A 16,240-nucleotide genomic window follows, 5' to 3' on the forward strand; every position below is an offset into this window, starting at 1 on the left:
CCAAAATGGTTTGATTCATCAGTGCAGTGTTGTTTGGTCGTGTTCCAGCAGAGCCTGCTGTGTTTTCAGCTGTCTCTGTGTACAGTAATACTGGACTGATGTCTGCAGCATGAAAACAGTAGTTAGTTTGGTGAGCAGTGAATTACTGGGGAAATAGGAAATAGTGTCTGCAGTGTCACTTATAATTATCAGACCACCTTGTTGTACAGAAGTCAGTAGTGACATCACTGCACCTCTTTTTCAACACAGCCTGCTTTACTTTAGTTTTTCCAGTAGCTCTGAAACTCACTCACACAGGCCAGAGTGTGTTCATACTATAATTAATAGCTTTATGCTATTCCTGTCCTTTTAAGTTTTACAGATTTATGATTTATTCTATTTTGGCAGCTTTGAACTACATGACATAACATCCCATAGAGACCCATCTGTGGTGGAGAGACATGAAGTAAAAAGTTTTTATAGAAGTTTGCTGTAAGTAGTGCAGTCCGTCTTTCATTCATGCTCTGTCTTGTGTGATTTTATGTTAATTGTGCCGCGTGCTTCTGTAGTGGTAAATCGATTTTGCAAATCAAAACAGTATTATTTTCATTCCGCACAAACTATGATGCAATAGTTTTGCATTTTCAGATTTTCAGCACCACTGCAGTATGTCTGCCTACACGGTCCATTGGCAGTATCACCACTAACAGAATGGCAGCTTTTATCCTCATTAAATCACTAACTGATGCAATCAAACGAGGAACTATGAAAGATGGCGTCTGCTCTGTACTGCTGCTGAACTCTTAACACTCCAAGTCACAGTCCTCTAGATAACGGAATATGAAAGTCAGCTATAAATGATTCTATTTTTACAGTTATTACTATTATAGTGATAAAACCAAGGTTACTTATGTGTTTAAAAGAAAAACTGTGTAGCCTTTTGATGGACTGTCCTGGGTGTGTCCTGCTGCGTGGAGCTTCAGCCTCCCACAAACCTGAACAGAAAAATTAGTTTAGAAAATTAATCTATGAATGAGATAAACAAGCAACAGGGTCACAGGATTACATTCATAGTAGGGCTGCAGCTGTATACTGTTGAACCGTATACCGTGGCAACCCAGCTGGCCATCACCGTCATTAGACATTGACATTTGGTTGAAGTTAGGCTGCTGACCAAAATTCAATATCAAGACATCATCAGCCAATGAAAATTTGACGTAGAATACTGACGACAGACAACACTGATATTTTGTTGGTTTTAGGTTGTGTAGTAAAGTAACCAAAAATGACTACCAAACATCTCGTGCTAACATCATCTTGACATAGAATAATGAAATTTAGTCGTGAGGTATGGAGAACAAAACCCAATGTCTTCAAATTGTCATAATGTTAATGTCCACACAATATGAAATTGTCATATCGTTAGACATTTAAAATTTCGTCAATCCAATTTTCAACCCAACTAAACTTTAATGTCTGTCTGATGTAAGAGTCCAACGTCTTTCTGATGTCATATTGACATCTGGTGCCAGCTGGAAGAAAACCGATGGTTATCATACTGTGTACATTTGCTCATTCATGGTAGGCCTATTGAAAACTGAGAATATCACCTGAGCATCCAGTCTCTTTTGGTCTTAAAGTCTTCAACTGCCTGGAGTGTTTGTTCAACCAAACATTACCTCGAGGGTCACGGTAACAGATGATAATAATAACTGCGTAATACTGTATACCATGATATTTTCTCAGTACCATGAAAATCTCACACTATTTCAACGTGCTCCACCCACCCAAACACTGTTGCAGACAAAATAAACCCCCTCATTGCCATGACACTTGTCCATGGCAGTGCCCCCCCAGCAGGACAATGCACCATGCCACACCATAAAAACTGCTCAGCCATGACCCGAGGAACGGGACAAAGAGCTCAAGGTGTCAACCTGACCTCCACATTACCCAGATCCCAACTTGATCGAACATTTGAGGGATATGCTAATACCCCAGAGGTACCCCCGATCCACGGCTGGTGCTCCTTGGACTGGACTCCCGTTAAGGCGTGGACACAGGACCTGTGGAGGGCGTCCCTTGGTGTCTGGCACCAGGGTGCTAGCTTCAGATCATTTGTGTCCTGTGGGTTGTGAGGTGGGGTACCAGCATGTCCCACAGATGTTTGATCAGATTGGGGTCCAAGGAATTTGGAGGCAAGGTTGACGCCTTGAGCTCTTTGTCACGTTTCTCGTACCATTCCTGAGCAGTTTTTGTGGTGTAGCATGGCACATTGTCCTGCTGGGGGGGGGGGGCACAGCTACTGGGGAGTGCCATTGCCATAATGGGGGGTGTCTGGTCTGCACTGGTGTAGTTGGGTGTAGCGTGTCAGGTGGCAACCACACGAATGTCAGAACCCAAGATTTCCCGACAGAACTTGGCATTGTCACAAGATGATTAGCATTGTTCACGTCACCTGTCAGTGGTTTTAATGTTTGGCTGATCAGTGTATATTCAAAGATCATATTTTAAAATATTCCAGACTCTTGGCCATGTCTTAGATAGCTTTATGTGATCCATCTGTGGATTACTCAGATAACCTACAGATACAAATCCAAGGCAGGCTATGTACCCTTTTGACGAGTGCCACTGCTGCGGTGTGTAGAAAATTACATGGGAAAACTTTTACAAAATAAGGATTTGAGATAAGCTTGAGATCATACTGAGCCCAGGAAGATGTGGGTGAATGGTTTAACTAAAAATAAAGCATAAATATTTCTCACAGCTCTTTAAAATCCAAGATTTTTTTTTTACTCCCAACAGTAACTCTATTGTGCTGGGCTGCAGCTCATTTGTAAATTGGCGCTACGGCCATCTCAGCATCCTACACAGGAAATATGGTGCTATTTAATGCTGCTACAACTAAAGGCCTGCTGTATTGGTCATTGTTGACAGTAGGGTCATTGTAATTCATGGTCATGTGAAGCATGTTTCTGACTCTCTGTTATCTCACTTTGTACTGTCATTGCTTAAGGTTTGTTTGTTTAAGAATGTGCTTATTTGAATTTGCGTCACTTTTATGATCAGTTGATTTTTCATTTCATTTAAAAAAAGGTCAGCATACAGATATACAAGCTGCTATAACAACCTGGATAAATATAAGTGAAAACAGCTTAAGGTGGTTATTAAATGGCATGGTTAAAAGGTGGTTATGTTAGTATGTAACAGCCCAGCATGTGCGAGTGTGTGTAGGTGTTCCTGTGCTGTGTATGAAAATGTTTCTGGGCAGTGACTGTGTGTTAAATGATAACAGAACAAATATTTGTTAGTCATTATTGAAAACTATCTTGTGCTTTTACACGCATGGGATTAATCCTGTCACTGACAGAGAACAGTAAGAAGAGATTCCTAATGTTTGGCAAATCTCTAATAAAAATGCACAGTTGATGCATTCACCTCATAAATCATGACATAAGCTTCTCCCTCCATGATAACACATTAGAGGTTCTGTCTCTGGTTTTTCTCAGCATAAGAACCAAATGTTATGGTATCATCCACCCCTATTAATGTATTTGATGTGTTTGTGTCAGGGAAGGTTGGAGCTGCCTGAACAGGAGCTTCAATGCTGGCGTCAAGTCAGGGTATTTTGCAGCATTGTCAGAGTCTTGTCAAAACCTGGTTCCCACATTACCCACAATGCAACCTAATACTGTGCTCCATTTACCCTGACAGTCAAAGGATGGAGCTGGGAAAGACATTGGATCCAATTTCACCGTGTTCCAGTACAACTAGTTGGAAAACCAAGATGTTGTTAGCAATGCCAGTTCTAGCCAGGTTGGCCATTATTAGCAATACTAGTAAATAAAAACATATTACGCTGTATTTTGCTCCTACACACATTGTAGCAACAAGTCCACAGGTAGAGGTTGGACAGGACTGTGTGTGCGACTGTTTTAATGAGAGACAAATCAGACAGAAGTGCTAATTAACAGTGAATTACTACAGCTTTCAGTACTGATAATGTGCAGAGCTGCGATCTTGGATTTTGAGGACAGGGTTGGTGAAGTTCCTCTGACATTCTGAGTTGGAATTCCACCTTTAGGCGGCAATCCAGTTGAAATTTCCAATTGGGAACTCCAAAATTCCCATTTCCCAGTGCAAAAGGGAGACGCCATGAGATTTGAGTGCGTTATAATTGTATAGCTGCTAATGTAGCCTCGAGCCACCCAGCCCCAAGCAGGGATGAGCAGCAGGCTACAGAGGTAAGCTCACTACTTTCTACCTCTACACATTATTTATTTATTTATTTGTTTGTTTTTAAACTTGTAGTCTCCACCTGACAATAACAGGGAACCATACATCCCAAATGACCGTGACTCAAGTGACATCACTTGAGGTTATTTATGAGATTTCATGCAGCTCCCTCTAGAGCCACAAAAGGGTTCATATAAATTTTGTCACACATGCAGTAGTACTTCCAAAAGATTATCCTTAAAGGTGCAATATTAACCTGGTCACACTTCTCTTCAAATACCGAAACTTGGTCAGTGGCTCTCAGCATCAGACACTGACGCACAGAGGCACTCTTAGCGGTGGTGAGATGCACTGGATAGCGGCATTTTTTGACACTCTAGGCAACTACCACAGTATGGAGAACAAGAAAAGTCTGCATATGATGGTTGAGAGGGGAGGTGGATGTTCAAATAACTTCTGACTTTCACCAGGAGATCGCTGTTTGTTTCCCATGTGAAACCAAAATTCAGTGGAGTTATTTATTAAACCATGTTGTGTGCTAGTATGTGCAGCATGCTAGGCTCATTGCGTGTGTCACATGATGTATGTCATGACGTTATTTTAGGTTAGTAACAACAGTAGCCTACTTACTTTAAGCCAAGTTTTTTTTTATAAACCTAACTATGAGCTTTAGTTGTCTAAACCTAAGAAAGTAAACCTAAAAGCAAAGGTTTTTTTTTTTTATCCATGTTCTAAGTTACTTTTGAAAAAGCCAGTATACATACAATGAGCATAAACTGACCCGCCCAAAACTGACACAGAAGGAGGGGTACGTAACGTGTCATATTTTAACGTGTAGGCCAGCTGACCAAAACGTCAGCATTTGAGTTGGGAGTGAGAATGTATTGGCAACATACAGCTCTCATGTCTAATGTCACAAGTAAACATAAAAATCATATCAGCTATAACTGCTGTATGAGTGCAGTACAGAGCGGCAGCAATTAGCTCGCCAGTGGGACACACACACAGGGACTCACATGCACTTACATGCACACGCAGTCGGCCAAATCAAAGAGCAGAGAAGCTCAAGTTACAACACAGAGAGAGAGCGTGACTTCCTTCTCTGCTTCTCTGCCATTACTCCACCATATCTTTATATAGCAAACAGTCATTTGCGGATATATAATGTTCTGAATGTTCTGTAGCCTATATTGCAGCTTAAAAACAAATTTACGTGAAAGATTTACGACATCACTCTGGACAGTTCTACACTTTGGTGCTCACCTCTGTCCATAGACAAACCCATCTCACTATGGTGTGCCAGCAGTGCAACTAGGCCTGATCTCATCTGCTTTAGTGTGTATACGTATGTGATACTAATATAACGCTATTACTACTGTTATCACTAATGCTAATACGACTAGGCCTACTAATAGTAATAAAAACACATAATCATTATTATCTATATCCTTGTAAGGAACTGTAATATACGATTCTTTTGAAGCTCATTAACACAAAGTTGTTATTTATAGACAGTCTTTCTACCCATAGCAGTGGATGCATCCATATATGGGGTGAATGTGGTGGTACAGGGCCAAGCGGGCTGTAAATGAATGAACAAGATGGCGCTGATTAGTGTTACTGTGTGTGTTTGTGCATTTGAATATGAGTCAATCCTTTTTTTCCAGCACATTTGCCTACAGGATTGTGTGTCTTCTTCAGTGATTGGGCAGAACACCGCGAGAGGTCCAGAAACATGCAAACACAGGCAAATGTTTAAGAGGCAGCGAGGGGAAGAGGATTGAGGGCCTCTTGTTATCACATAGAAATCAGCTGTTTGCACATCATACAAGGCTGCAGGGAAGTGTACAAACAAGAATACAAGGTATGTTCTGATGGATAATACATTGATTAGGAGATTTTATCATGTTGGCTCACTGTAGGTTTAAAGAAGTGAAAAGAGACTAAAGAGGAAAAGTTTTTTTTCAAATAATGTTTGTGTTTTTGTAGGTCTGTACTGAAGGAGACTGTATTTAATGTACCAAAAAAAGAAACAGTGATCATTTTGATTTCCCTCCAGAAAGAGAATACAAAGTGCTACTGAAACTGTGAGCATTGGAGCAACATGGAGTACACATTCAGAGCAGTATCTCACAGCCCTGGGATTATAATCTGGAGAATTGAGGTAATTTGATTTTACAGTAGCTGCTGCAATAGTGACTGTGGACTGGGGTTATTCAAAATCAGCTGTACAGTTTGGAAAGAGAAAAAAAGGTCTGGGACTCGCAAATGACTAAAACAGCAGTTATGATGTGGGGGGAAAAAACTGAGATCGAGGAATACTGGTTTTTACATCTGAAATGTAGACCTTTTTTTTTGGACGCCTTGTTCTCCCTGTGCAACAGAAAATGGAGCTGGTCCAAATCCCTGAGAAATCTTATGGAAACTTTTATGAGGGCGACTGCTACGTACTTCTGTCTGTAAGTCTGGGAAGGTGACTAATAGTGGTTTTGGGTGCCATGGCTGATTGTTTGTTTGTTTGGATCTGTTGTGTTTGAAGACAGTAAAAAGAAGTGGTGACAAAAATTGCTTTTGTCTTTTAGTAAATCAGATAACATCCTGATCCATGCACACTGTTTCTTCACTCCTGTATTTCTCCACAGACTCAGAAGGTGAGCAGCTCTCTGTGTTATGATATCCACTACTGGATCGGCTCACAGTCCACTCAGGACGAACAAGGTGCAGCTGCTGTTTACACCATACAGCTCGATGAATTTTTGGGTTCCACTCCTGTCCAGCACCGAGAGGTTCAGAACCATGAGTCTGATGCCTTCAGAGGCTACTTCAAACAAGGCATAATGTGAGTGAAATTATCATGACCATCATTTTATAGACAGTTAAAAAAAACCTTGAAAATCATCATCCTGTCTTGTGTAGCTATAAGAAAGGTGGAGTTGCATCAGGAATGAGGCACACTGAAACCAACACCTATGACGTTAAGAGGCTGCTTCATGTCAAAGGGAAGAAGAGAGTGATTGCAACCGAGGTGGGCCACGCTTCACAGTGGTTACGTAACATTATGGCACAGAGGATGTCATTTTGAAGGAGTGCTCTAATTTGTTTCAGGTGGAGATGAGCTGGAAGAGCTTCAACCTTGGAGATGTGTTTTTGTTGGACATTGGCAAGACTATTGTTCAGTGGAACGGACCAAAGTGCAACAAACAGGAAAAGCTTAAAGTAAGATTTTTGTGGTCATTTGGTTGCCTGTGTTTATGACTGGGTGCAGAATTCATATGGAAATGCACAAAAATATTGAATAGAAAACTAGATGCATTTACTCCACATTATTTCACTCTTCACTTCTTTTTCAACAATACAGGATATGTCGTATAGGATTACAGGAAATCAGCTTACCAGCGAATACATTTGCAATTGTTTTTGCCGGTGCATAATAATAACATAACAGTAACTTTACCTGGCTTACAATTTACATTTTCTAACAAAGATGTTTTATGATCATGTGAAAGTCATGTGAGCAGCGTTTGAGGTGCAGACCCTGAAACAAGACTGACAGACGGCTTTAACTCCTGCCCTCACCCCGTCTAAATATCATCATTACACCTCTATGGAAAGCTGTGGGAGGGTGCAGTCGGAGCTCATTTCCTTCTTCCTGCAAAGAGGCTGGAGGCTCTGAATGATTCACTACCCCACTGCGCACAGTCCAAAGCTATGTAACAGCAGCACAGTGAGCGAGGAAACTTTCAGGTTATTGATCTTTATATTCTAGTATTACCATCATTTTGGCTCCCCCACATAATACTTCATTCAGATATATTTAGCCATTAGTCAGGTTATGTGCTCATTTATGTTGCATGTCCTGTCTTTATAATGAGATTTCTGACAAACCAACTTTGGAACTCCATATAGATAAAACTAGTATTGGATATAACTTACAAACTTCTACTTAACTGGGAGGTGAGAAACTAAAAAAATGGTTAAAGTGAAAGCTAGGCTAAGATATTCTGATTTTAAAGAGGACCTAGTATGCTCATTTTTAGGCTCATACTTGTATTTTGGGTTTCTATTAGAACATATTTACATGCTTTAATGTTCAAAAAACACTTTCATTTTCCTCATACTGTCTGTGCTGGAACACCTGTATTCATCCTCTGTCTGAGATGCTCGGTTTTAATGGCTGTCTCTTTAAGTGTCTCTCCTACAAAAAGGCCCAGTCAGCTCTGATTGGTCAGCGTTTCCAGGTCCTTATCTTGGAATTCCTGCACCTTCATTGCAGCCAGGGGAATGACTGTAACAGAGATTAGCGGCATTTTCTACCATGTAAAATCATCAAAAAAAAGCTTCTAAACACAACCAGACATGTTCCAGCAGGAATATAATCCAAAATCGGAGAGAAATGAACACCATCAGTGACCAGGATTACATGTTGTATTGGAAGCCATCACTTGCAGTAGTCGTGCATGGAGCAGACAACCACATTAAGGAATTTGTCTTGAGCTGACGCCTTGTAGCCAAAGCAGAACAGAATGGTCTGAAGCCTGAGGTCTCTGCTCATTATCTGAAACTTTGGTCACATTTAATTTGAACATGCATTATCATGATACATGACAGAAAATAAGGAAAATATGTCCCCTTTAAGTCTCTTGTATGGCTCCAAAACCACTGGATCTTTCTGTCATAATTTTAAGGTCTGGAGCCCAAACTGAGATAACCAGGGTGACATCATCAGTTTTTTTCCAGGCTTACGAAATCTCCCTCCCTCCACAGAAGATATTATACAGCTGTTTTCACAAGCTGGGTAGGGTAGTAATTATGACTACTATACTGAGTTTAGTTTAGTTCATCTTTAATATCTGCTTCTTTGCTTTGCTGTGACTAGATGCCTGTGTGCTGATCAAAACAGTTTTACTGAATGAGTTAAAAACAGCACATATATATCTTTGCCGAATGAGCTAATGAAAAATGATTAGGGTACACTTTACAGCAATGATGTTTTCACCACATTATGACACCTCACTTTAATATCTTGTGGTGAATTTAGTGGGCATGCTCAGTTTTTTAGTTTGAAGTCTGAGATTTCTTGATTGTGTAGTTTTTCTGTGTCACACTTCTGCTCCTCAGGGCATGCTGTTGGCCAAAGACATCCGAGACAGAGAGAGAGGAGGTCGGGCAGAGATCCGAGTGATCGAGGGTGATGCAGAGGGCAACTCTCCTCAGAGCATGGAGATCCTGAACAGTGTTCTTGGAGAAAGAAGCTTTGAGCTGAAGGATGGATCTCCAGATGAAACTGCTGACCAGGAACAGAAGGCGAAACTCACACTTTACCAGTGAGCTGCTCCCCGGCCGTGACATTTTCATGTAGCTTATGTCCAGTTAAAGTGTAGCTTGTTTCTTCTTATTTGTTTGTGCGTTTATTTCAGTGTGTCAGACGCTGATGGTCAGATGAAGGTCACAGAAGTCGCTACCAGACCATTGGTTCAGGATCTCCTGAGCCATGAAGTGAGTTGGTGCAATAAAGACTAAATAAAGATGCATATGTGATTATGGCCAGTGGCACCTATAAAATATAGCTGTCCATCTAGTGTGACATTTCCCTGAACAACTTAAAGTTTTAAACTCTTGACACTGCTGTTTAGACTCAAATGACTTGAACAAATAGTTTATTTACTGATTTCATCTTGTAAATTTAATGTAATTATGTGTTTAGGACTGCTACTTCCTGGATCAGGGAGGGACGAAAATCTTTGTATGGAAGGGGAAGAAAGCAAACAGAGCTGAGAGACAGGCTGCTATGGCCAGAGCTTTGGTGAGTGACCCTACATCAGGCCTTCATGTGTAATCTCAGCTTGTGTTCGATTGCTCTTGCATGCATACAACTAGATAAAACTAATGCAGTCCAATACAGCAGTCCTGCAGTACATTCCACCTGAGTGTATTTGCCATGGATTTTTTCTGATTGGCTGTTATAGGAGTTCATCAAAGCAAAAAACTACCCAATCACTACAAATGTGGAGACGGTAAATGACGGGGCAGAGTCAGCTCTCTTCAAGCAGCTGTTCCAGAGGTGGACTGTAAAGAACCAGACTCAAGGTCTGGGCAAAGTGCATACAAGAGGGAAAGTTGGTACGTGTGTTTTTAAATTCACAAAAACACAACAAGAACAGACTATTGCTTCTGATAAACAAAGAAAGAAATGAACTGGTTTTGTTTTGTGACCATATGTTTCAGCTCATGTCACACAGGAAAAGTTTGATGCCTCTCTGATGCACATGATGCCAGAGGTCGCTGCACAGGAGCGAATGGTGGACAATGGCTCAGGTCAAGTGGAGGTATCAGTGGCAATTTAATCTGAATGTACTTCGAGAAGGATCAGTCTGTTATCCACTGTATTAACTTTATGAAAATCTAATGAGTAAATCGGTGGCATAAGGCAGTTAGGACAGGCCCCTGTGCATGCTAGTTACTAGTTATGAAGCACATTTTGTGTCCAAACTATCTATCGTATATCCATTGTCTCGTCACACGATCAGATAGAGATAGAATCGCTTACTGTTCTGCGCACACCACATTGTTGGAGGGCCCACTCTCTCCATGGGCATGCTAACACTATTATGTTAGCATTATACTATTAACATTCAGCTCAAAGTGCAACTAAGCATAGGAACAGGTGACAAACAAAGCTGCATTATAAAATGCTCCTCTTACGTTTTTACTCACACCTCGCTCTCATACACTTTTAATTAATTCCTCCACACTCTCACACCCATCATTAATACCCCCCCCCAGACTCCCACTCTTTCATAGAGTAGGCCCACATTTCAACTAGGAATGTACAAATAGAGGAGTCTTCAAGAATAATAGAATGACTCAGTAAAATAATAAATGTATGATTAATTACAACTTCATTTCGTAATATGTACCACTCAAGGTGCCTTCTTCACAGCAAACATTTTGAGTTGTAGCAGGAAAAACAGCAGGTATTACTAATAACATTAATGATGGCTCTGAACTAATCAGTTGTGCCATTAGCTAGTAGGCCGTGAGAGTGATAGTGAGCCAGCATGCACGATACCAAGACCCTGAAACTGAAGCTAAATAGACTACAGCCATGATTGATTTTATTATTTAGGCCACACTTGTGCTTTTCCTACTGTGACATGCCAAAGTGTCTTCTGAGAAAAAGGTGAGTAGGGTCCCACAGTTCTGGGTTAATCTGAACAATCAGTTCTGTAGTTGGTATTTCTTACCAACAATCTTTCATATGTGTAATGAGCATTTTAACCCTTGAAGGGGAACTTTACCTGCAAATTTCAGCACTTCCAGTAAATGTGCCTTTGCAATGTGTTCAGGTGTGGAGAATTGAGAATCTGGAGCTTGTCCCTGTGGACCCTCAATGGTACGGATACTTCTATGGAGGAGACTGCTACCTGATCCTCTACACTTATCTGGTCAACAACAAGAAGTGTTACCTGCTCTATATATGGCAGGTGAGGATTTAATTCAACACCCAGTGTCTTACATAATAATAATAGTAATTCACAATCAGTTGCTTACAGGAAAGCCTATCCCTCACTGTCCCTGCTTTGGAATTTCCTGATTATCACTGCATTATATGATAGAAAATACTTTACCACTGATTGTTTCAGGGCCGTCACGCCACACAGGATGAAGTGGCAGCCTCAGCGTTTCAGGCTGTGGACTTGGATCAGAAGTACGGGGGTGAGCCAGTTCAAGTGAGAATAACAATGGGCAAAGAACCAAGACACTTTATGGCCATGTTCAAGGGTAAAATGGTCATCTTTGAGGTACGACTGTACTTATAATCATACATTTGGAAACACTGTGGTGTATACAGTTTTTATAACAGTGTAGATTTTTTTTTCTGTTAGGGGGGCACATCTAGAAAAGAGTTTGCTGATCCAGAGCCACCCATAAGGTTGTTCCAGGTCCACGGTTCTGACCCGTCCAACACAAAAGCCATTGAGGTTCCAGCGCTGGCTACCTCTCTAAACTCCAATGATGTGTTTCTACTAAAGTGCCAATCGGGAGTCTATCTGTGGTGTGGAAAGGTAAACAAAGGTGGTGTTAAAATAAGATGGAGAAAATGATGGTGGCTGGTGACAATACAACACAGTATGATACCTTTGTAGTGTCTGTTGTGATACTAATGGGTAAAATACATAGAAATCCACATCCAGAAACATTTGTGTACTTTTGTGTCCATCACTGTTTTCATGTTTTGGACTATGGCCCGTAGCACCAATGAAGTAAAATCATGAGAGTGTAATGATACTTTAGACAACAGTGTGCTTCCAGTGTTGTGGCAACTGTTTGGGAGGGCCCTTGTGCACAAAGCCAGAGCTGGAACTGGACGCAGACTACGAGCCGGGCCTTATCGGCCAACATCAAGGCCTCACCTCACTAACGGTCTTGTGCCTTAAGCAAATCCCTGCAGCCTGGCTCGGAGACCTGTTGGAAAGTCTCTCCGGAATAATGGATACTCTTAAAGCAGCATGTTAATACTCATACGTTCTACAATCACATGTGGGATGTAATGTTTGTGTGTCCACATACCTTACTGTAACAGAGTAACTGACTTTTCATTACCAGGGATCAAGTGGAGACGAGAGAGCCATGGCAAAGGAGGTGAGCTCTGTGATTGGCCAGCAATCACAGCAAGGCAATGAAGAGCTTGTGGCCGAGGGTCAGGAGCCCATTGAATTCTGGGAGCTGCTCGGAGGGAAAGCTCCCTATGCTAGTGACAAGAGGTGATGATGACACATTTACAATACTGTTATTTGCAAATGGGCTTCAAATGGGTTTTTCACTATTTTGCATCTAACATGTTGTTGATAACAGATTACAGCAAACGGTTTCAGACCACCAGCCGCGCCTGTTTGAATGCTCCAATAAGACAGGCCGTTTCATTGTGACCGAGGTGACTCAGTTCACGCAGGACGATCTCAGTGAGGATGATGTCATGCTGCTGGACACATGGGACCAGGTATGAAGCGACACTATACATTTAAGAGCTGAAGGTGATTACATTGCCAACATACCTGAATTTTTGTGTAGCCTTTTCTGTCCCACGCTACCTTAAATGTTCATTTTTATCGTTGGTCTTAGGTGTTTCTCTGGATAGGTAAAGAGGCCAATGAGGTAGAGCGTAAAGAAGCACTGGTCACCAGCCAAGAGTACCTGCGCACCCATCCAGGTGCCAGAGATCCAGACACCCTCATCATCTTGATCAAGCAAGGATTTGAGCCACCGATCTTCACTGGGTGGTTCACAGCATGGGACCCCTCCAAATGGAGTGTGAGTGGTTTTGAAGTGAAATGTAGATCAACATGTACACTGATGATTTGTTTTTAAATATATATTTCTTTCTTTTAGGGAGGAAAGAGTTACGAGGAGTTGAAGAAGGAGCTGGGAGATGAAGTGTCACTTGTTCATGTTACAGCTGTATGTAACATCTTATTTATTTTTTTAAGCTTTTTTGCAACATATATCATTATTTGTCTGATACAGTGGTCACCAAGATGTTTCCATTCTTCTTCACGCACATTGCATTGAAGTTTCGGTGTTAGTGCTTCAGGAAAAGAGGTTTTGTCATGATTAAATTCCAGTCAGATACAGAAGAACATTTGGGAATAATTACTTTAGAGCTGCAAACATCCAGTCTTACCTAAAGCATTCAGGATAGCAAATCTTAAGAGGAATGCTAAGGACATTACAGTTACATGGAAGAACTGAAGATGGATTTTCAACACTGTTGTTTTTGTTTAGCCGATCTTGAATGCAAAAGAGTATGACAAAGAGTCAGGGATTGTATCAAAGAACTCTATCCCTCTACTACTGTCTCACCAAAAATGTGTTTTAAGAGCCGGTTTAATGTCGCAACAGGAAGTGATACATTAATGAAGATACAAAGATCAATACTCTGAATCTAAACCATGATGTGACTTTCTAGGAGCAGAACTGTGTTGAACCTCAGAAAAACTTTCAGTCCTTCCCACCTGACGACTTGGTGAACAAGCTCGCCAGCGAACTGCCTGAAGGTGTTGACCCAACCCAGAAAGAGGTGAATGTGTGTGTGTGTGTGTGTGTGTGTGTGTGTGTGTGTGTGTGTGTGTGTGTGTGTGTGTTAGGGGAGCAGGTGCTTAACATGGTGTGATGAAGTTAAAGTTCAGCCACCATGTTCATGCACTCTGCCCCTGGGACAGTTCTGTCATATCTTCTGCATAACCTAACCGGTCATGGCAGAAATAAAACCTCAACTGACAACTAGACGTTATTACTGTATATAAGTCAAATATATGTCAAATACATATTGACAATCAGCCAAAAAAGTACAAGTCTGTGATCCCGAAAGCCACATTAAATTATCCAAAGTGGATATTATGAACTTGGTAATGCTTTATTTTAAGGATAAACAGTAAGGCAAACCAGGCACTCCAAAATATAAGATAAAATATGTCACTGAGGAAGAAAATAATAAAAAGCCTTTATTGTTGTGGCTATATCATTTAAAAAAGCCAACATGTTTTGACCAATAGGTGTTCATCAGGGCGTTTATAAACGGACAACAGGGGTGTTGCCTAACCTATATTGTAGCAACTGCCAATGGGAGGCAATCACATGACTCACATGATCCCATGACAGGTAAAACAAATTGAAAATAATGCCTGAATAGCGCCTGATTTGCCTTCCTGTTTATCCTCTTTTGTTCCCTATTTTCTAAGAGCACCCAATACATTTTTGAACTATGTTTGAGTATACAGAGCAACCAGTAATCTCTTTTTCCTTGCTTATTTTTATGGCTTTATAGGGGGAAAATAGGGATTTCCTTATAAAGAAAGGCTCAGTTTATATCCAAAGATTAGTTAATTATTCCTTTATTGTATCTCCATGTTGAACTGTAAGCTGTCTCTAGACAAATGTCACATTTTTATGAGCTGCCCCTATTTTAAAATGAGTATGAAATTACATAGCTTTTTTCTTTTTAAGATAATTCCAAAGAAATAACTAGGAAACTGCTGACACATAAAACCTTTTCCATTAATAGTATCATTGCCATGTCTGATTCAGTTATTATTTTTCAGGAGCTACTTATAGTCAGCAGTTAGTCTCTGATTTGTTCCCCCCTCAATCATTGTTCATCCACTCAGCATTTTGTGCACCTTGTTGTAAAATGTAACCACGATGCTTTGCTGCTATTGTGATGCATTCACTAACTACAGTTTGGGAACTGTTTTTCAGAAACACCTGTCTGACTCTGACTTCTACGACGTATTTGGCATCACCAAAGACGACTTTGCCAGCATGCCACGGTGGAAACAACTAAACCTGAAGAAAGAAAAGGGGATGTTTTGATCAGATTGTTTTCTGTACTTGATATAAACTTCCCTCTTTAGCTTAACCTGTGTTTGGAGTAAATATTAATAATGTGTCTTTTTAGGTCTGATTTTTATTGTAATTCATACATTTGTTCCAAATCACTGTATGTCTTGAATACTTGATTCCTTTATGAATTGTGTGGATGTCGTTCAATCAACACTGTATAATTAATTGTTTGTGACAATATTATTTGAACTCTCAGAATGAAAAAAAATATAAAGTATATTGCTTATTCTGCTGTGTTTGTTTTGTGGCACAACTTACATCTAATGAAATGGCATATTTTAGCTAAAACAAGACGTCACATTCATTACTGATTTACCGACTATAATCGGACATGATCTATTTATTATGGATTCAAATTCCAGCTTGGTGCTTTTTACTGCTGGATCTCAATGAAGCTTCTGACACTATTTATCAATCACCATATACTTATTGACTGACTGGAAAACAAATGTGGCATTTCTGGTCTGGCTCTTGAGTGGCAACAATCTTATCTATCTGAAAGAACACAGTATATTATCTTTAATAATACAACATCAGTATTTTCTGATGTGAATTATGGAGTACCTCAGGACTCCATTCTTGGTCCTTTGCTCTTCTCTCTGTAGGCCAATATAAACACAGTCAT

The 16,240-nt window shown here is 40.5% G+C and overlaps 1 protein-coding gene across 1 annotated transcript; it reads left to right on the forward strand.

Annotated features, from left to right (window-relative positions):
- The first annotated feature begins 6,280 nt into the window (after nucleotides 1–6,280).
- Nucleotides 6,281–15,832, forward strand: avil (advillin). The gene is made up of 19 exons (XM_050038106.1): nucleotides 6,281–6,379; nucleotides 6,600–6,674; nucleotides 6,858–7,054; nucleotides 7,132–7,240; nucleotides 7,321–7,431; nucleotides 9,334–9,539; nucleotides 9,633–9,711; nucleotides 9,920–10,018; nucleotides 10,182–10,335; nucleotides 10,441–10,541; nucleotides 11,562–11,699; nucleotides 11,859–12,017; nucleotides 12,102–12,281; nucleotides 12,823–12,980; nucleotides 13,072–13,216; nucleotides 13,339–13,527; nucleotides 13,606–13,674; nucleotides 14,183–14,293; nucleotides 15,472–15,832. Exons 1-19 carry the CDS (start codon nucleotides 6,320–6,322, stop codon nucleotides 15,583–15,585), a joined length of 2,454 nt encoding a protein of 817 aa, XP_049894063.1. The 5' UTR covers nucleotides 6,281–6,319; the 3' UTR covers nucleotides 15,586–15,832.
- The last annotated feature ends 408 nt before the right edge of the window (nucleotides 15,833–16,240 follow it).

The sequence above is a fragment of the Epinephelus moara genome, chromosome 24, assembly GCF_006386435.1.
Source record: "Epinephelus moara isolate mb chromosome 24, YSFRI_EMoa_1.0, whole genome shotgun sequence".
NCBI classification, from domain to species: Eukaryota; Metazoa; Chordata; class Actinopteri; order Perciformes; family Serranidae; genus Epinephelus; species Epinephelus moara.

What these genes read in the sequence shown, in the direction of transcription:
- avil (XM_050038106.1), top strand. Translation starts at nt 6,320, where the DNA reads ATGGAGTACACATTCAGAGCAGTATCTCACAGCCCTGGGATTATAATC. An exon ending in CTGCTATGGCCAGAGCTTTG is followed by an intron (nt 10,019 to 10,181) that starts GTGAGTGACCCT and finishes TGGCTGTTATAG; the next exon opens with GAGTTCATCAAAGCAAAAAA. An exon ending in GGGACCCCTCCAAATGGAGT is followed by an intron (nt 13,528 to 13,605) that starts GTGAGTGGTTTT and finishes TCTTTCTTTTAG; the next exon opens with GGAGGAAAGAGTTACGAGGA.